The sequence below is a fragment of the Biomphalaria glabrata genome, chromosome 16, assembly GCF_947242115.1.
Source record: "Biomphalaria glabrata chromosome 16, xgBioGlab47.1, whole genome shotgun sequence".
Classification (NCBI taxonomy): Eukaryota; Metazoa; Mollusca; class Gastropoda; family Planorbidae; genus Biomphalaria; species Biomphalaria glabrata.
Window position 1 is genome coordinate 24573536 of NC_074726.1, and position 20875 is coordinate 24594410.

Genomic DNA, 20875 nt, shown 5'->3' on the forward strand with positions numbered 1-20875 from the left:
TTTAACCCATTGCCGAGCAGAATGGGGGGTTTCCGTCAGTTAGCTCAATGGTTTAGAGATCAAAGTCTCATGAACTACAATCCTGCGAGTGTTCTCGTCTCAATAAAAAAAAAAATACTTTCAAAAAACCTAATACAGTGGGGAAAACCGCACAATCATATCTAATTACTGCGAGGTTTAGGCCCCTTTTTCAGTATAAAACAAAATTATTTGATTACCACTATTTGGTTAATTTTTTTTTTTCATTCATGTTTTGTCATCGACTGTGAATAATGTATGCACAATTTCAACTTGATTCGAGAATGGGAAGTGGGAGAAAAACGCGCTTACAAAATTTGTACCAGACAGACAGACAGACGCATTGAGTAAATATAAGCTTTGTAAATAAAAATCTTATATAAAAGCTCGCATGCTCCTCACAAAGACTTTCTTCCGGATAGATTTATTTGGGAGATTCACTAAAAACTAGAATCCCACGCTGACCCTTTTTTTTTTTCAAGTGTTGTCAATCTGGAGCTATTTTTAAATCTGGAGCTATTTTTAGTTCCTTGTAAATCTATCATCCACAAAAAAAAAAAAAACATTTTTAGAAAATATTTTTTTAAAACACAATACCCCCATTATTAAACTTCAAATATAATAAAATAAAATAATTGTATCGAACTCATGAGCTAAAAAAAAATTTCACCAAACGTTCAGATTTATAATTGTAAAGATCTAGTCTACATCTTCTTCTAGATATAATCTATATTTGATTTACATAAAAATATAAGCAACGCTCCTAAACTTCAAGCAAAAAAAATTTAATTTACTCAATTTTTAAGCATAATTACGGTAAAACGGCTGACTACGCCTTGTTAGCTCTAGACCTACATATAGTATCCAGCCAAATTTACAATTATTTCTTTTTACTTTAAAAAATTATAACGGTCAAACTAGAGTACCCCCCCCCCCGTGTGGTCAACGATATACCGGTAGTTAATATCTTCTCAGCGATATACATAAACTGTTAAATTTCTAGGAAAATCGTTACAATCGTTTTTGAGATCAGCTGTCCAGGTTTCTGCTGGATCCAGGTTCCATAAAATTCTGACTTGAATAGAGGTTTTGTAAAAAGTAACATGAAATGAAACGAACTATTTGTAGAATAGATTTTATTGAACAATTGGAAGAAAAACAAATTGTCCTAAGAATGAAAACGTGTGTCACATGTGAATAGATAACAATCATAGTCATACAGATAAAGTAACATCCTTCCCCCCGGGTCCCTTCTACATTCGTACATGAAGGAAGCAATGAGAAATGATCTGAAAATGAAGACTTCGTTCTGTGTAAGTTTTAAAGTCTTATAAAGACAATCGATAGAAACACACACAACACTTAGAGTGATTCACGAATATAGGAAACTCAATATCTCCAATTCAATATTTAAATATAATAGCAACTGGTCTCTATGGGAAATGTAATGGGTAGCTGTCGTCTGCAACTTATGCCAGGAGAAGAAGAGTTCACGTGTTTCTACGGCTAGTGGTTAACGAGTGTATCACGTGGCCAGTGCAAGGCCTAAACCCATTTCATTCTTTCCAAGGGATGCTCATTAGAACTGATCTGACTCAGTTTCATACCAAGACTGAAGTGACTCACAAGAACTATCAAGACTAGATAGACTCAAAAAGGGTACTATCAAGACCGAACTAACCGGAGTACCTATCAAGATGGACTGACTGGAGTACCTAACAAGATTGGACTGACTGTAGTACCTATCAATATTGGACTGACTGGAGTACCTATCAAGACCGAACTAACCAGAGTACCTATCAAGATGGACTGACTGGAGTACCTATCAAGACCGAACTAACCGGAATACCTATCAAGACCAAACTAACCGGAGTACCTATCAAGACCAAACTAACCGGAGTACCTATCAAGACCGAACTAACCAGAGTACCTATCAAGACCAAACTAACCGGAGTACCAATCAAGACAGAACTAACCAGATTACCCATCAAGACCAAATTTACCAGAGTACCTATCAAGACCAAACTAACCGGAGTACCTATCAAGACCAAACTAACCGGAGTACCAATCAAGACCAAACTAACCAGAGTACCTATCAAGATGAACTAACAGGAGTACCTATCAAGATTGGACTGACTGGAGTACCTAACAAGATTGGACTGACTGGAGTACCTATCAAGATGGACTGACTGGAGTACCTATCAAGACCGAACTAACCGGAGTACCTATCAAGATGGACTGACTGGAGTACCTATCAAGATTGGACTGATGGACTAATTGGAGTACCTATCAAGATTTTGGACTGACTGGAGTACCCATCAAGTCTGGACAGACTGTGGAGTACCTAACAAGATTGGACTGACTGGAGTACCTAACAAGATTGGACTAAAAAGAGTATATGTACCGGTACTCATTAAGAACTGATAGACTGCAAAACACAATTTAAAATCAAATGTCTCAGGACTCTAAGCAGGAATCCAACACTGAACAGTTGTGTTTCACCCATCAATCGCGTCCATAAGTTATTTACCACGGGATGAAACGGTGGTTTCTGTAATTACAGCTGTCACTTTATCTAGACACAGCTTGAACATTTCCACAATCCCATTCTCAGGGAGACATGTCATTATCAAACTTGTCAAGGGGACACAGGTAGAAACAAGAAGCCCCGAGATGAACCGATGGAAATCAGGACATTGAACCAACACCTTGCCAGGTACACCAGGACAATGAACCAACACCTTGCCAGGTAAACCAGAATAATTACTACCCTCTAACTCAATATTAAGAATTAGCTGAATCTTCAAAAACAACACATTTTGGTCACTAGTCAAGCAATACTGACACCAATAAGTAGTGCTGTTATCGCCTACTACATCTGAGTAATGTGTTGAGAAACAGGCCATTCCATATCTCCAAATCTAGGGATTTCAACTAAGTTTTTTTTCCTACAGTCAGCATTTTATTTCTAAACACATTTCTATCCCCCCCCCCCCCCCCCACAAGAAATGAATACACATAAGAAGATATCTTCTGCTTACAACAAAATAAATTAGTGCGAGGAAAAAAAAACACAACAGATTAGATCTTAAGCCTAATTTGTTGAGTGTTAGATCTTCTTTCTTTGACTGCGGCTGACAGGTGCTGCTTAACCCAAACATATCTTGATTGAACTTGGTACTCCAGGTTTTCTTAAAGTTTATTGTCTTCAGGGAGAGAGTAAACATGGGAGGGGGGTGGGGGAAGCTAAACCAAAGCAAAATTGTTCTTATTACAGACATCGTTTTAAAAAAAATAAGGGGACACAACTTAATAATTACAGAGCTCCTTAAAAAAACAACAAGGGGACACAACTTTATTAGTACTTGAGCCTTGCAACTGGTAGTAAAACAGGTGGAATTATTTGTATCTGTATGTTTTACATGATTCATATGGTCCTTCAGAATCCTAGCCCAAACATCCAGCAGGATGGCAGGGGATGGCAGCAGGCTAGGATTGAGACTACAATCAAGAGTGCATACCATATGACCAGGCAGCCATATATTTTGGTACAAAAATTTGAATCAGAATAAAAGTCACGCAAAACTTCTGAGAATTCTGTATCAGTGTGTACTATCTATATCACTAGTCGTCAGCTATTTTTTCTTCAAATAATTCTGTAACCAAGTATAAGGACAAACAGTTCACCCAAGTTAAAATAAAATAAAAAAAAAAACAATGAATGAATCATTTCTACAAGTTCAATTTCTTGCATCGTCTTCTAGACTTTGACAAAGCCATGCACTTGGAATTTGTGGAGGGGTTAAAAAAAAAATACAACTTTGTAATAGCAATTTATTTCTTTACACCTCAGTCATAAAAAATGATTCCAGTGGTTTTCATTTACATTCTATTCACATGCACAGAACTCTTTATCAATTGAGTTGCTTGTTTTGTGATAGTCTCTTCAGCTTTTATTTTGAACAAACCTACCAAGTTTTAAACAAAAAAAATTTGAATGAAAAATAAATTTAAAAAATAAATTTGGCACCTCCATAAAGGATTACGAAACACGCAGAGTGCATATGTGAAAAACCACAGACTAAGCAGACAGACAGACAGACATTCAAGCTAACGTCAACATTCAGATTCAAATAGAAACTTCATAAATACAGCTATTTTTTTTTTTTCTCTTTCCTTTTCACACATTTAAACATTAACAGGGGAAATAAAACAAAATGACGAACACACACGCATCTAACACCATCCCAGACAGACATTCATGGTATCACAAGGTGTCAGATTAGTCCGGCTAATGCAGCAGTGCCATCAGTAATTAAATCGTACTCATTCACTCTCCTCGTAACCCTATTCCAGGATAGTATTTAAATACTACAATTTACTCACTGCATGCATATACCTTTGCCAAAACATATTTTAATTAAAAATTCAAAAACAAAAAAAAATGAAATGATAATTTCATAAAATGGTAAAAATAGACACTCAAAAAAAAACAACAACATATTCTCCAGGTGAAGTTTCTCTCTATAATTATATACAATTAAACTTAACCTACTACCAAGGGGGAATGGATCAAAACCCTTGGAGTCCATTGTATACATGCTGTTTACTTTCTTGTTTCAATATCTTTTTGATTCCTGGAAAAAAATATTTAAAAAATATTTACACATGTTTATAAGAAACATTTTAAAATCCACAGTGATTGAACCAATTAAAAGAAGTCGAATATTACATTTATTTAATTTTCTAAAAGTTGTTAGTTTAAATATTACATTCTGAATAAGTAATTAAAATGATGAAAATAATGGAGACATGACAAACACAGTTATCAAAAGGACAAAAATACAAAACAAAATATAACCATTTTCAGAATTTCTTACTTTAGGCTGGTACATAGATGCATCTATTTTAAAGGGTATTTTTTATCAAGTTTATTGTTAAAAGCTTCTAGAAACATCTATAAAAGGGTATATAAAATTAGCCCTGAGAAAGAATCGCTAGCATCTGTTAATGTGAACTGCCTATCCTAGTTTAAAGCTGTTTTAAGAGCCTCGATGGATTTGGTACAATGAGGAAAAACTTCATGGACAGCCCCAGCTGTGAATTTTGTTCAAATGAAATGATTCAAGTTTTTCCCCCATGCCTGAAGTCATATATTTACCAGAGAGGTTAATAAAGAATCTTTTCTCGTTTGTGACCAGTACTTATATTACTCAGTGGCTTTGTAAGGTTATGCCAGGACATCAATATCTGGAGATATTTCAATAGGAAATGCCAGTGCCTGAGGAGAAGGGGGGGCTTCATAAACAACATCCAGTCCTACAAATATGTTGGGCCACACAAATGTCACTCATTCAGGGCTTCTGGTCCTGCTTAAGTTTCTGTAAGTAACAGTACCAGGAAAAAAAAAAAGAACACATGAAGTCAAAAACATCATTAAGAGGAGTAGTGATTGGTGATTTTATGTGTCTCTAAGATTGGTTCTTTAGCCACTAGAAGACGTTTCAACAAGAAAAGATCACCTCTGGAGTTGTAAAATGCCACACAAACGATGCTTGATAAACAAGGGATAAGGAGAAAAAGGAATGGAGACACCTGATCAGCAGATCACTAGTGCAGCCCCATAGATCTAGTAGATTTTGTGTATACAAAGGTCCAACCAACATTGGGAAAGGTGGGAAAAACAAAAAGTTACCTTCTTTATCTTCCTCTGAGAAACCCCCTTTAGGGAAGTCGATATCAAATGTAATGTACATGGAGCCCTTGACATTGTTGTTCTCATAGTTTGGCATGCCCTCGTTGGGCTTTCTCATCCTGGCACCTGGCCACGTGATCTTGTCTCTGACTATATGCACCTGTAGAGACATACACATTGTTTGAAATTCAAGAACATGGAAGGCAGATATGTATATAATATGAGAAACCATGAGACTTGGGTCAGCACAGAAAAAAAAAACACTAATTGTTTACTAAGAGAAGGAAATTCAATCCTTGATCAAGAACAAACAAAATCTAAAAACACAAAATCAAATGTTTCTAGTTTTTATTTCAACCAAGTCAAAATGTATAAATCTTAAAAAAAAAAAAGAAGAAAGAAACAAATAATGTTTTTGAAATAAGTTATTGCTGGCAACATCAATCTTTCCGAACCATTTGATCACATCCGCTCCTATTGTAATAGAATGAGGTGTTTACAGTTAGCCCTGATGGTGTAAAAAACGATACCGGTATGAAGTTACCTGCAGGTTTTTTTTTTAACTTTTGGATAAAAAGTGTAATTTATGCCAAGTAAATGTTAAGATATGTTGATGTTACCATAAGATTGTGTTGATCAGACAATGCTTTTTGTTTTTTAAGTAAAAATTTAATGTAGATTTCTATTTGAATCAATTACTAAACAGAATCTTCATCTTCAAATGCAATTATTAATTCAAACAATGAAGATCCTTCAACAATAAATACATAGCTTTAATTCTGGAACTTAGAATCACTTGAATAAAAATACACAATGTAGGATAAAATTAAACAAGTTTACTCTCTTCATTCAAGCTCATAACAAAAACTAGATATACAGATGGTACTGATTCTACAACTCAACAACTACAACTTAACTCGACCAGATTCTTTCGACAACTGACTTTTCTTTGTCTCTCAGCAAATAAGCCACACCTATCACACCACTACGTCTAGATCTTTGCTCCCTTTTATGGTCATTAAATGTGATCTCTTCCAAGAGACTTGCCGCCAGAGCTCGTTATGATGGAGATGGTTGCAGAGAACTAAAAATAAACTTAGCTAGTCTACGCTACAGTATGTTTATTTTCATTATTTCTAATTGAAATTTTTAAAAGGAAAGTGCCATTGCCACAGTGTATTAGGCTAGACAAAGATATTGAGTGTTCATAAGGCTTTTGTTCTATTCATAAGTTAAATAAAGTATTCGTATTTTAAACTAGACTTTTTGTATTGTTTTTTAGGGATAATTTCTCTTTGATAAGAAGTTAAACATGACTAAAACCTAAAATAAGAGTGAATGCGTTAAAAATGAGCCATAAAAATTGTTAATGTCATAAAAGGCTGAAAAATATGGAATGCTAATGTTACAAGCAGATGAGAATCTTCTAATAATACACCAACACAGAACAACAACTAGAGATTATGAGAACTTTGATCCTGTTCCATGAATAATAATCTCAATAATACCTTCGTTCACAGTGCTCCATTATTTCTCCCCTTTCTTTCTTCCTCTTTCAACACATATTTGCTACCTTTCACATTCACACTAAGCTGCGCACGTAACAGCTACATTTCAGCTACATTGAAGGTAACACAAACATTACTCTCTATAGGCTACCTTATGTCCATCCAAGTGTTTAATATCCATTTCAAATCCCGTCAGAGCATCTGCCAAGGTTACTGTGACATTGGTGTACAAGTCGTCTCCCCTTCTTTCAAATCTGGCATGCCTGGAAAGGTATACACAAGAAATGCCTCTTTATAGTTTTTTTATTGTCTGAACTGTCACATTTATAGACTGAGAACACAATGGTATTATCAGGGGACATAACTTGTTCACAGACAACTGTAAAACTGCAAGAAATACTACACGCTCCTAAAGGAATAACTCATTTTATTACATCTTGTGTCTCCAGAATTAGGTTCAGCATTCAAGCATTAACTTTCATAGCACGAGAATTAAAAAAAAATTTGGATTTAAAATAAAAATTTCCTATGGAAAATTTTCGGAAGCTATTATTCTACAAAAGTGGTACCAAACATTTTTCTACTTGGAGCCACATAAATTAACAATGAAAAGAACAAATGCTTCTTCATTAATTAAAGATAGCAGATACCCATAATGAAAAGCACAAATGCTGAGATTTCGTAAAGAAAAAAAAAGATGGAGTGCAACTTAACTGAGCATGAAGCCCAAAAAAGAGGTGAAAGAATCCCCCAAAAAAGAGGTAAAAGAAACCCCCAAAAAAGAGTCAAGAAAAAGAAAAGAGGCCTATGGCTCAAGGATTCCTAAAATAAAAAAAGCTCAAAATGAATAAATGCTGAGGTTTCTTCTATAACTTGTGGATGGAAATGCTGGTAGTATGGGCATCACTGCACTACTAAAAAAAATCTTTTGTTTGAAAGCATGGATTGTGAGATAGTTTCCTTTCATATCTATATTATTGTTTGTAGATAGACTGTCCATATTAAGATACGTAAGTCCTACATGTAAATTGCATGGAGCCTTGATTTTTTTTTAACATGTAAATTAAGACAAAAATATGGAGGAATGATGTTAAAAGGTACAATGATCAAAAGAATCCATAACAATCATTGACCTCGTTGGATTAGTTTATGTGATGGTGTGCAATGATAAGCCAATTGTTCACCCGTCTGTGGGCCATGTGATGCTAAGGTCACTTGTTGCAGAGGCCATCGTTTAAGTGGTCTGGTTGTATTTGCTTTAGTTCAAAAGATCTGGTATTACACAAACTGTGGGACACATTATGTTATAAAAGTATTTAGATTCCCACCACTGACCAGGATTCAGACTCAATCTCCTCAAGCACTTCACCCCTCTACCCCAACAAAAATAATGCAAAGTAAAACTCACTTGACTTGTCGTATCCTAAACCGCAAATCTCCTGGTTCACCATCTGTGTGAGGCTCACCTGAAACACATGAATGAAGATGTGGAAAAAGAACTTGGAAGAGTTAGTCTTAGTTTTGGGAATAAGAAAACTAATTTTTTTAAATGAAAAAAAAAAATGTATGCATGTAAGAAAAAAAAAATAAATTTTTTTATGGAGAAAATATCAAAATTCTCATCATGTTACAACCTAACTAAAGACAGAAATAAAATGTATCTGTCTACTCAAGAAAAGACTGTGTTTCTAAACTTTTATGATAACCAGAAAGAAAAAAAACTTCCCGACACGCGCTAACAAATTCAAGTGTCTATATTAGTTCTAGATTCGGTACAGATACTATTACACACTTAGATCCAGTGCTTTTTTTGTGACTGTATGCAATGTGGGGAAAATTGTTACTTTTCTTGTATTTTAACGTTTATTATTAATTTACTAGTAGTTAATAGTTAAGCAATCCATCACTGAGTACCGGCACCTATTTTTTTTTTTACATTGTTTTTTGTATAGAATACTAGATCTAGAACTATATTAATGTAGGCCTAAATCTAGATTAGATGTAGTGAAAGTCTGTTTTAAAATTAATTAAAGCTTCCTTAGCTGTGGTTATAGAAAGTCTGATTGACCACGGGCGTGTTCTGCAATAGACTAAAACAACCCGTTGTTTTATTTTCAAAAATGAAATTAGCTGGCATTTCGCAGACAAAGCATTGATTGCACGTGTTTTCACCCATGACATATAAAGATCTAATAATAGATGCCTCTATGTCCAACTAGATTTACTAGACCTGGATCTACCCGTCTAGCGTTATGGCGATGGAATAAACAAAAATGTCCACGTCCACATTTTTTATGACCTGATTTTTTGCCTTTCAAATTCCAGACTTTTCCCAGACATTTAAAAAAAATTGCCTAGAAAAGTAGCGATTTTCCAGACTTTTCCAGGTCTGAAATATTATTTTTGAAATTCCAGACTTTCTAGACCGCGTAGGAACCCTGATATGAGGACGACAAAAGTAGTGCCATTCATTCGCTGCCATATTTCTCACATTATTGCAAGGCTTATCTCCCATTAACTTGGTACATTTTCCATATTATTACAAGGCTTATCTCCCATTAGCTTGGTACATTTTCCATATAAAACAAAATTAATTAACTACGACTAATTGATAATTTTTTATATTGATTCATGTCTTGTCATCCTCAATGAATAATTGTGCAAAGTTTCAACTTGATCTGAGAATGGGAAAAATAACATGCAATAGATTTTGACCAGACAGACAGACAGTAAAAGTGAGTTGATATAAGCTTGGTAAAAAGTATTGGACTGGCTTGTAAGATGGATGTTAAGAATTTTTATACAACCCATCCCCCGGCCCAAAAAAGACTGAAGAAAGACACAAAAAAAAAAGACAGGCTGTTTAGGGAAAAAAAAAAGCTGTTAAAAAAAAGACAGGCTGTTTAGAGAAAACAAAAAGGATGACAAACTAACCTTCAGCAACAAATGGATACTCCTGTCCATCTCTCATACCTGGCTCTATCTCTATCTCCAGAAGTTTCTCTTCTGGCACAAATCTGTTGGACAACAAAATACAGATATTATTCAACTGACATTTAGAAATACTGTAAAAACTATGCAGAGAAGCATACATCCAAATAGGGAAAGAGTTTTCCTAGACCTGGAAATGTGTATTTTTAGGGGCATAGGTGAATTTTCTTAATTAAATTTTTTTTAAAATACTCACGAATGCCAGAAAATTAGCATAGCATAAAATTATAAAACATTTAACATAGCATAAAATTATAAAACATTTAACATAGCATAAAATTATAAAACATTATGTAAAATTTTTAGCCTATTTTGATATAAGTACACATTTAGTCTTTGCTGTGGAATTTTCTTGTAATATGCTCCTTTGAGCTTCTCCAAGTTTTTGTCAAAGTTTTGTTTACCTTTGTCTGTAGTCCTACCTAGCAATGACTTTATGGTTAATAATGCCCCTATTGTTTTATAGAATATTGCATGTATCCTGGCAGATCAAACTTAGTGATTACGGTTGTCTTGCTTACCTTATTGACAAAAAGTAAGAGGCTTAGTGCATGCCCCATAATTTAAGAAATGTAGCTTCCTGTCTTTGCTTAAATTCAACTTATTATTAAATTTTAGTTGTTCAAAAGCTGACAAAGTCTAATAGACAAACAACTTGTATTTATGGCAAGTGAAAAAAAAAAGTTTACCGCTAGGTCATTATTTTTTTTTTTAGATGTAATTTTCCCAGCATGCTATCTAGCATCCATGGTAGAGAATCAAGAATTGTATTACATTTTTTTTTACTGCATATAAAGTAGAGACTTTTCCTTTGGAAGCACATTCACTGAATTCAGTCTTGAAATACTTTTTTAGTGGTAGCCAATTGGTGAATGAAGGAAACATCACACTGAACCAACTTGTACAAACAAGCATTTTTTGTTATTGCATAGCTCCTTCTTCCCTAGGGCCATTAGAGAATGGAATGGGTTGCCTGAATCAGCCAGGAAAACCAACGACTTGGTAGAGTTTAAGTCATTGATTAACATGCATGACTAGATTGGCACATGAAATGCGTAGAACGTAATTATCTTCCCTTTTTGAAGTAACGTCTGTGATATATAAGATAAGATAACAGTGCAAAGTTCTTTTTTCCTCAATAGAGATTTATTAAAATTATAAAAAAAAACTTCAGTAAGAAGATGTGAAGCACTGACACATATAGTACATCAGCTCCATGTTTAGCTGCAGAGTGAACTATCACAAAACTATACATTCATGACGCTGGCGACAAAATCCATAAACACCTTTCCCCCCCCTACCATAACAATAGCATTATCTCCCCTTAATGCTATACAATGACTCTATGGAATGCCTTTCTTTAAGAACTCTTCCTTTATTTAGTTTAAAGATATTTTCCCCAGTAGCTGATGAAGTACACACAGGAAGGCTGAGTAGTTCTGAATTGACAAGGAATGTAAGAGGAAATGAGAAAATAATTTTTCCATATTGTGATTAGATCCACTAGTAGAAATGGAGAGTATAGAGAGTATCAATGCTCTACACTTTTGAATTAGGCAATCATAAGTAATAGAACCTAGTTCAGTTACTATGCAGTAGCTTTAGTACTGCTGCAGTAAATACTTTCTGTAATCTTAGAGTCTGAGTACATTAGTTTGACTCCTACTCTCAGGGTGTGGACACTGCTTAGGGGGAGATTTAGCTCAGCCACAATTTCTGCCAATAAAACCTCTTGCCTTGTCCCTTTCATCGTAAAATAATTCTATACAGAAATTTTTTTTATGGAGACAGTTTAAATTTACCAAAGAGTTGATTGATTTGAAAAGTTTGTAGGGCTGATTACATGTCATCTACAATCATACTTTCCTGAATGGGTGTAATGAAACAATACTAGTATACCAATACCATGGCGTTATTCGACAAAATTAGACTACAGTAAACACTGAATGAAACCAGCACGTCTCACATAACAATGATGAAGTACTATAAACACACACGCACTTGACTTGAAACACACACACACTGGACATGACCTTCTGACATGCTGGACGTACGCAGAAAATAAACAACTCAGTTACACTACAATGGGAGATACTTAAAATAAGATAAGATCATTTGTATTGGTCCAATGAAATGGAAATTCAATTTGACCACCTCAGTGTAACTACTGGAACAGCTAAGTTTTCAAAAAGCTAAATTCACATCTTTATTTCATTTCATAAAACATAGATAAATCTCTTTATAAGATGGTTCATGGTAACAACTGTTCCTAGTAGTAGTAGTAGTAGTAGGAAACTTAGTAGATTGACTAGATTTAGATAGATCCAGATCTAATTAATTCAGGGGTTTTTTTTGTTTGGTTAAACACTTGGCACTTGACATGGTCAGCCTAAAATACACAACACTAGATAGATCTAGACCTAGATCTTTGATTCTAGTCTATAAAAGGTTGAGGAATAATAACTCAATTGATGAATTACACAATTAGATTCTTTTCCTGATCAGATTGAAACCACAAAATCATCATTTAAACATTGACACAATGAAATTACTGCACTTTCACTAAGAACTAGATCTAGATTAAGAATCAGAGAATCTACATCAAGATTAAACAATCAATGAACCAATTATTACAAATCACAAGTTGAAGACTTTAAAAAATTCTGACACAATGTAAAAGGACCCTGCTATAGACAGAGAAAAGTTTTTGTTATACCAATTAGATCTAGATCTGGATTCGAATCTAATTTACAGAGTTGCAGCTTGAATAAAAAAAAGTGACTCTTGTCCAATTCCAGGGAAAACATTAACGCACTGAGCTATATACATGTAGACTTGTTCAATGTGATTTTCAAATATATTTTTTGTTTGGCTTTTGCAGGGAAAATGTTTATTTTTAGATGACAAACTGTACTTACACATTTTTGTGTTCAATTGCATACCAAATACACAATATGCCTACTAGTAGATATCTCTGACTAAGTAATTACAAATACTGAAACGAGATGGAACTGTTTCATGGCTAGGGCCAGACTCTTCCTAATACTAAGACAGGAAGACCCTAAGACACACTGCTGAGACTCTTTATTGTGATACAAGGGAAGTTTCACTGTCAGCATCTTGTCATGAAAGGCTTTCAAATCAAATGAAATTAGTGCGGGGGAGGGGGAACAACAATTAAAAAATTAAAAAAAAATGAACTTACTTGATGTTAGGACACTCATCACAGACTTGCTGCTGTGTCATGGAAAACCTCCCAGGGCCCAACTGCTGAGTGACCATCTCCATACGACAGTTGCACTTTCGTTTGCCTTTAGCCGGCTTGGCCACTGGCTTGTAGCGTAAAACCTGATAGAGTAACACCATATTAAACATACATCTTCACAAAATGCTTGAGAGCCAACTAACTGATAGTGATTTAGTCAATACTGCTTGTCAAGTTAAATAAAAAAATAAAGTTTAAATAACAGATACATTTTAAATTATTTTTTCTACGACTTTGATATCTATCATTTACATTCTTATGAAAATCAGCACAATTTTAGATTCCACTTCTTTTAAATATCACCACATTAACTAATATAACAATGAATTCATAAATGCTGAATAAGAGCATGTAAATTCTACCTCCACAAAGTTGCCGTTGTAAAGTTCCTCGAGGGTGACATCCAGGTCCAGAATGACATCTCCTCCTCTCGGGATCTCTTTGTCCTGCTCACGCATGCCACCAAAACCAAAGCCAAAGTCTCCAAAAAAACTAAAGCAAACAAAAACAAGAGCCAATGAAAAAAGAGTTATTTAACAATCTTCAGTCAATGCATATGGAAGACAGATAATGGTAAAGAGAGCCAATGTCATCAAAGAAATGGAAGTATACAACCAAATCAATCAAAATAGTTATTTTAATTTCATTTTAATTATAAATATAGAAAAATGTATGGAGATTAAAGGGAAAATGTTTGCTTTTTGAGATCATATTTAGTAAGGTATGAAATACAATACAGAAGTAGAACTTTTGACTAATTCTGAGTTCAAGATGCCAAATGTTATAGCCATTGTCGTTTTAATAATAGGGTTAAAGTAAAAAAAGGAATATAAACATCCATTAAAACTTGTATAAGTAAAAAAAAATTGCACTTTATAGAATATAAAAAAAATTGTTTAAGCCCATGTCATGAGTTGCATCCCTAGAAAAGAATGTTATCAATCTATGTTTGACAACAAATTGATTAATAGGAAAGGAAGCTATGACCCGATTCGACTTTTAAACAAAAAATCCTCATCCTGTTTAAAATAATAAAAAAAAAGCTTACACTCCTCAAGATTGAGAGAAATTAGACCTTTCAGACCTAATGCTAAATGGGGGCAGATGATGTTAAGATTATCTGTTTCTTTAGCCAAGGGTCAGCCTAATGACCAACCGCTTATACGTCTCCGACAGATGTCAGGTACCATAAGGATTTTGAAATAATGTTCAGATATATTTTTTAATTCAAACCCCCACAAATACAAAGCAGTGCTGAATAATAACAATAATTAAATTTGAACGCTGAGAGTACATTAGGTATCTAATTTGAAGAAAAGGAATTTATGATAAATAATAAAGAAAGGGTGGGGGGGTACATCTATATAAAAACAAATCGGATGCAAATGTATAAGTTCAATCACTGCTTAGAAGGCAAAAGGTGATGTCATGCTGACCTTGAAAATGGATCTCCTCTGCCCATGTCTCCTTGTTTTAACCCCTCCTCTCCATGCTGGTCGTATATTTTTCTCTTCTCTTCGTCTGACAACACCTGGATAGAAACACGAGGGTAAAGCAATCAGTCAAATTTGAATCACATGGGCAACAGATGCATACATCCCACGCGGCCTTAATTACAAGTCAAATAGAGTGGCATTTCTTAAGTTGGTGATGTGGCAAAACAAAATTGCCATCAGAAAAATTCTACCCAGTTAGAAGAAAACATTAGTGCATCTGATTACAGACAAGCTAGCTATTGTATCTATTAACAGAAATGGCAACTAGTGTATTTAATAAAAGACAAGCCATCCTCTTAAAAGCTTATAGATCATCACTTTTTAAGTGTATGGACTAAAGCTCAGATAATGTTTAATGAACAACAGAAAAAGGGATTACCATTAACTGAGAAATAAAAGGCAAATAAATTTGTATGTATACAAAAAACAAAGTCAAGCCCTTTCAAACATTGCAATCTATGGGGAAGATCATTAGCTTTTATGGAAGATTGTTAATGAGGGTGTCATGTAGCCAGCACAAAGACCAACTGACTTTACTTTAAATGATATCAGGTACCCATCAGAGTTGATGTGTCCTAAAAAATCCCAGACTCCACTAGATTTAAACCCAAAAACCCATTGGTTTGGAAGCCAAGCGTTGTACCACTCAGCTACCACGCTCTATATTTATATACAAAAAAATCAAAACATAAGGGAGCTCAACCAGCTGCTTGATCAGTGACTATAACATAATTCTTCAATGCAATCTTTATCAAAATACATAGTTCTAGTTTATTCTGCACAGGGCAAAATGTCCTATTCTGTATGTTTACCAGCAAGCATCTATCTATCTAATCTCTAACCTAAAACTGTGTCTTTCTAATCTCTAGCCTAAAAATGTCACCATCAGATTTGGTTTAAACATAATGACCTTTCAGAGCTAAATAATAAAACAGCCAATACATAAATATATATATATATATACATATCCTTCTCCTACTAGCAGTGTACCCTGACAAAATATAACAAGACATGCAAGAAAACAGAAACAAATAAACTAAGGGATTAATTCTAGCATAATCTCTATTTTAGTTTAATACCATCTTCTTTTTATTTCAGTTTATAGCACTATAAAATTTAATTTCTATTTCACTTTTAGTTTTAGCGTTTTTCTTCTGCATTGTCATTTTTACATTGGAGAGTTTAGATGACTAGTCCTAAATCTGAAAGGACCTGGACAGAGGTAGCCAGATCAGGAAGTACTCTACATATGTCCTTCTTTGGGGCCAGTGTCTAGTTCGGAACTCTTGATAGAGTATGCCACTCTATTGTCTTTCAATTTGAATATTTTAGTATAGTATTCTTACACTCATAACCAATTTTCATTTGTTTCTAATTTTGAATTCCTAATGCTAACAAGTGGGTTTTAGTTTATTTAGGTTACTGTTAGTCAGTTGGTGTTAGGAATTCAAGGTGACAATACCTTATTATGGACAAACACTCGACTGTGGCGTTTATGCATTAAAATTTATTCATGTATCTAATGGTCTGGACTTAAGTCTTTTCAACATGTTAAAGTGTAGGTCTTGTTCACAAGACAATAAAAGTAGTTTAAACAAATCTAATACGCCCGTACAAGAAACTCAAACATCTTCTGAGTAATCTCCAGAAGACAGCCGTCATACAACTACAAGGTCAAGGCCCATCACACTAAATATTTATAAATCATTATTTTTTTTTACTAACATGGAAAAGTTTGTATTTGTTAAAAACAGCTACGAAATAAAAAAAAAAATTAAAAAAGAGCTTATGTCCAACTTAGGTACTTCAATACACAAATAAACAATCAAATACATTTCCAGATACTTGATATGTATTCAGTGTCAATGTTTCAAAAGTAACATCTTTTGACCAAAGTATTAATTATCATGTTACAATTATAGAAAGTCTGTTAAAAACATTACTATATATACCTGAGTATTTAACAAAGAAAAATATTGGAACTAACATGGTTACCTTTGATTGTAGTACTCTTTGTGGTTATCTTGCTAGCAATCTGGATACAAATTGTTAACTATAAAACATGGCCTAATTCCAATAGATCTTTATTGCCATCTGGCTAAGAGCCTTGTTACACATTTCTTACTTGACTTTACTTGACCTTCCATAACTCCATTAAGCGATAAGGTTACACTCACCTCATATGCTGCACCAAGTGTTGCAAACCTTTCCTGTGCTTCTGGATCATCCTTGTTTTTATCGGGATGTAGCTCTTTGGCTAACTTTCGGTAAGCCCTTTTGATTTGGTATGTGTCTGCTGACCGTGGTACCCCAAGTATACTATAAAAATCTCGCCTGTTAATAGTAAAATCATATCATTGATTCACTAGTTTAGCTAAAATATTATATTTTATAAGTAACTATTTTGGACATCAATAAAAGTTAGAGAGCAGGGAGCTGGAACTGATGGGCTTAAGATGTGTTTGTGGATACTCTATAATATTGGGTTTGAAGGATTAAAGAGTCAAAAAAAGGATAGAATTTGAGGGCTAGAAATCTGTGACGGGGTAGAGGAAGCGTTGTAATGTTGGCCGTTTTATAGATGTGTTTATGAGTGTTCCATATGTAAAGTAAACAAATACATACCAACTATTTGAACCAAAGCATAGCACAGGTATCAACTAGTATTTTATATTTATATTAAAATAAACAAAAAAAGTAATTTAAAAAATCTTTTAAATGATCAGCAAGGAACATCCTTTTTCCAAATGACTTTAGGGAGTATAAACTAAATGACAATCTGGTTCTAAATATTGCCCTGGTCTTTTCTTTATTTTTGGAATTAACAATCAAATAATATAGTGTTGCCTCTCAAGCCCTCACTCAAATGGAGTTTGATGATGATGATGATCAAATAATATATTCACTAAATAATGTTGTAGCTTTTATTAAAGCAGGGCTTCTCTCAAGTGTGTTTTTAATTCAACACTCTTAAATACATTGATAAAATGAACATTATAATTAAATTTAGGGTCGAAGAAAATATCTTCAAGTTAAAAAGACATTCACAAAATGATAAACACATCAGATCTCTAAAAAGTTATATTTATATAAGTCAAAATATGGATAAATATAAAAAATCTTTTTTTTTTTAATTTGGATCATAAAATATTACCTAGATATTCTAGATCTAAATCTAGATCCAGGGTGGTTATATCAACAATGTGTAAGTTTTCATTTTTAAATTATATAACTCCCTTCACACTTGGCTTTACTTTAATTCTGTGTCTATAGTTAGGACACTATGTCTATAGTCTATAGAGAGTATAGTCAGATATATATAATTATTTAATATTATTATAGATCTATATAGATCTAGATATAATATAGAACGTAATGTCTACTCTATACTCTAGATGTAGATCTTTATAATTAATAATAATATTTATAAACTTTGTGACTTTCACTTTGTCTTTGTAGACTCTAGATACTAAGATAGGAATATGATAACTTATTATTATTATCTCTAACTTAGTCTTAGTAAGTCTTACTCTTAGTACTAGATTTTTATTATTAAAAAACATTTCAATTTCATTGAACTTTTTAAAGCAAGAGTGAATTTTCAAATGAAACTTCTTTATATTTTCCTGTAACATCTAAACTCTAGAGTCTATATAATATTGTATATCTAAAGTATTAATTAATATAACTATTATATAATAGGTATACAAATATTGATTAGTTTCTTTAAATCTTATTGAATCAACTTGACTATTTCTCGGTCAGCCAATCGCAGCGGACCACGCATATCGCGATGTCAACAGTGTATGCGGCCAACTTTCGTTTTAACTTCACAGACGTTTTCTTATCTTAGCATCTTGCCTAACTTCGTAAAATATAAGAAAAACAAGGTTTATTTGAATTCCTCTAAGCCAAGGCGTGCAATAATAATAAATATTTTAATTACCCAGCAAGAACTTGAAGAATATAAATTAGAAAGAAAGCAGCCGAACATAAACAAGTTACCGGTGACGCCATGTTTTTAAACTTCCGGGATGAGATTAAAATACATATTTTTACAAAAAGAGATCTACTAAGGGTACACTACTCGAAAAATAAAGTTCTTATTAGCTCTACACGATTGCTTTTCCTTAGTAAAAAAAAAATGTTTGAATTACCACAGACCGGTTTCATACATAATGATGTTAATGTTAAGGTATTAACTGGAAAGAGATAAGAAATAGGACGGTCCTCAAACAATTTACACTAGATTTTCTAGAAAACAGTTAACGAGAATGAAGGCCAGTTGTAATCATTCTGTCCAAAAGGGACAATAGGCCTAAACAGAACCGGCTCTACGCTGCTCTAGCAAAGTGCGTATGCGGTAATGCGAGCAGGGTGGGGGTCCGTTCTGCGGTCCAGACGGCACTCGTGTATGATGACCCGTGCAGCTACCAAAGTGTACGATCCCTGGCCGACAAAAGATTATTGGCACTTTGGTACGATGTCTGCTGGGATGCTTCCGATAAAGGCCGTGAGCTTCACAGGCAGTTGAGTTGACCAGTCCGAAAGGATGCGTGGTGGCAACTTAATCGTGCGGAACAGGCGGTCCTAGCCCAGTTCTGAGTCGGACACTGACCAATTCGTGTTTACTTCGGACGGTTTCGATGAGAACTACAACACACCGTGTCGCCACTGTGTCGAGGACGTAGAAACAATAGACCCCATTCTTTACGAATGTCGCGTTCTGCATGAAAGACGATAGGGACAACCAGGATTTGATAGAGAGAGAGAACTGGTTCTTGTGCGGCATTGGGGCTGTCCTTGTACGGGACAAGGCGACCTTAAAACTCACTGCCCGCCTCCTCTGCCGTGCTCTAAGGGAGTAATTAGCGCTATTAGCGCATGAGCTAGCTAGGAAAACCAGTGACTTGGCGGAGTTTAGGTCACTGGTTAATATGCATGACTAAATGCATGACGCGTAGGACGTATTTAACTTCTTTTTTTTTTGAAGTAACGTCTGTATCATATAAGATAAGATAATTCTCAGCATAATTCGTTACCAATGGGGTTTCTGATTCGGGTAAGGGGGGAGGGAGTAAATTCGAGAGTCCCACGGGCCCCCACCTGAGGGAGCTGAATGAATATCTTAAAAGTTTGTTTTTTTTACATTATATATTAAAAATTACACCACTGTCATTAACCTTGCGATTCGCGTGGAGTAAAAAAAATACTAGACACTATTAATCTAGATAATGTTTTAGATGCCTTTGCTCACAGAAGACCTATATAAATTGAGACTTGTCACTTGTGTATTATCTCGCCAATAAATAACGATATTATTCATTAAAAGAGTCTTAATGATTATATTTTGTTAATTTTACTTACATACTTACATACTGCACCAATTGGAATTTAGTGTAATGTATTTTTTAAGTAGCCATGATGTCGAATGTCAGAATGAAGGGACCTCTAAAAGGTCATACCCGCCGCTGAATGAGAGGCGTATAATCTCCACGGGGCCTTACTGTGATTGGGTAAACTGCCTGGTTGGAATGGCTTGCTTGTCTTTTACTATGCGCTCTGGACTGATGATCAATGATCCTGGGTTCGAGCCTTGCCTGCTGCAATTCCCCACCTTTCTGCGGGAGGTTTTGGCTAGGATGTAATAATCTTCAAATATGAAGAAACTTCCGAAATTAGTAGGACTATGGAGGAAACCGCTGCCCTGATCTCTCTGGATGAAAGAAGAGAAATAAAAATCCTTTCCCAATTCACTAAATTGGAAACCTTGGAGAGGCACCCACTCAGAACAAAAATCCACAAAACTGGCACAAAAAACCGTCTCAAAAGGACCAATTTCATACAGGAATCTCTAAACCTAAAAAAGAAACACCAACTTGAAAAAATTACTCTGGAATCC

At 34.4% G+C, this 20875-nt stretch overlaps 1 protein-coding gene across 5 annotated transcripts; it reads right to left on the bottom strand.

The window, feature by feature from the left end:
* Window positions 1-1137: 1137 nt before the first annotated feature.
* Window positions 1138-19032, bottom strand: LOC106056227 (dnaJ homolog subfamily B member 11-like). 5 transcript variants are annotated; one of them, XR_008775331.1, is made up of 11 exons: window positions 18920-19032; window positions 17151-17307; window positions 14914-15008; window positions 13840-13969; window positions 13418-13560; window positions 10156-10238; window positions 8630-8687; window positions 7373-7484; window positions 5714-5873; window positions 2217-4655; window positions 1138-2110 (listed from the first exon to the last, which is right to left on the bottom strand). XR_008775331.1 is itself a non-coding variant. In XM_056013937.1 (10 exons), the coding sequence occupies exons 1-10, from the start codon at window positions 18988-18990 to the stop codon at window positions 4591-4593; spliced, it is 1074 nt and encodes a 357-aa protein (XP_055869912.1). In that variant the 5' UTR covers window positions 18991-19032; the 3' UTR covers window positions 1138-4590. The 5 variants fall into 5 exon arrangements, 1 of the variants encoding a protein (XP_055869912.1); XR_008775333.1 differs by having other exon boundaries at window positions 1138-1948; window positions 2191-4655; XR_008775332.1 differs by having other exon boundaries at window positions 1138-1948; window positions 2164-4655.
* Window positions 19033-20875: the final 1843 nt, after the last annotated feature.

Excerpts from the sequence above, each read along its gene's own strand:
- LOC106056227 (XM_056013937.1), bottom strand. The coding sequence starts at position 18,990 with ATGGCGTCACCGGTAACTTGTTTATGTTCGGCTGCTTTCTTTCTAATT. Across the intron at positions 15,009-17,150 it reads CACTTGGTGCAGCATATGAG|GTGTTGTCAGACGAAGAGAA; the intron begins GTGAGTGTAACC and ends GTTTCTATCCAG. Across the intron at positions 4,656-5,713 it reads CTCAGAGGAAGATAAAGAAG|GAATCAAAAAGATATTGAAA; the intron begins GTAACTTTTTGT and ends ATTTTTTTCCAG.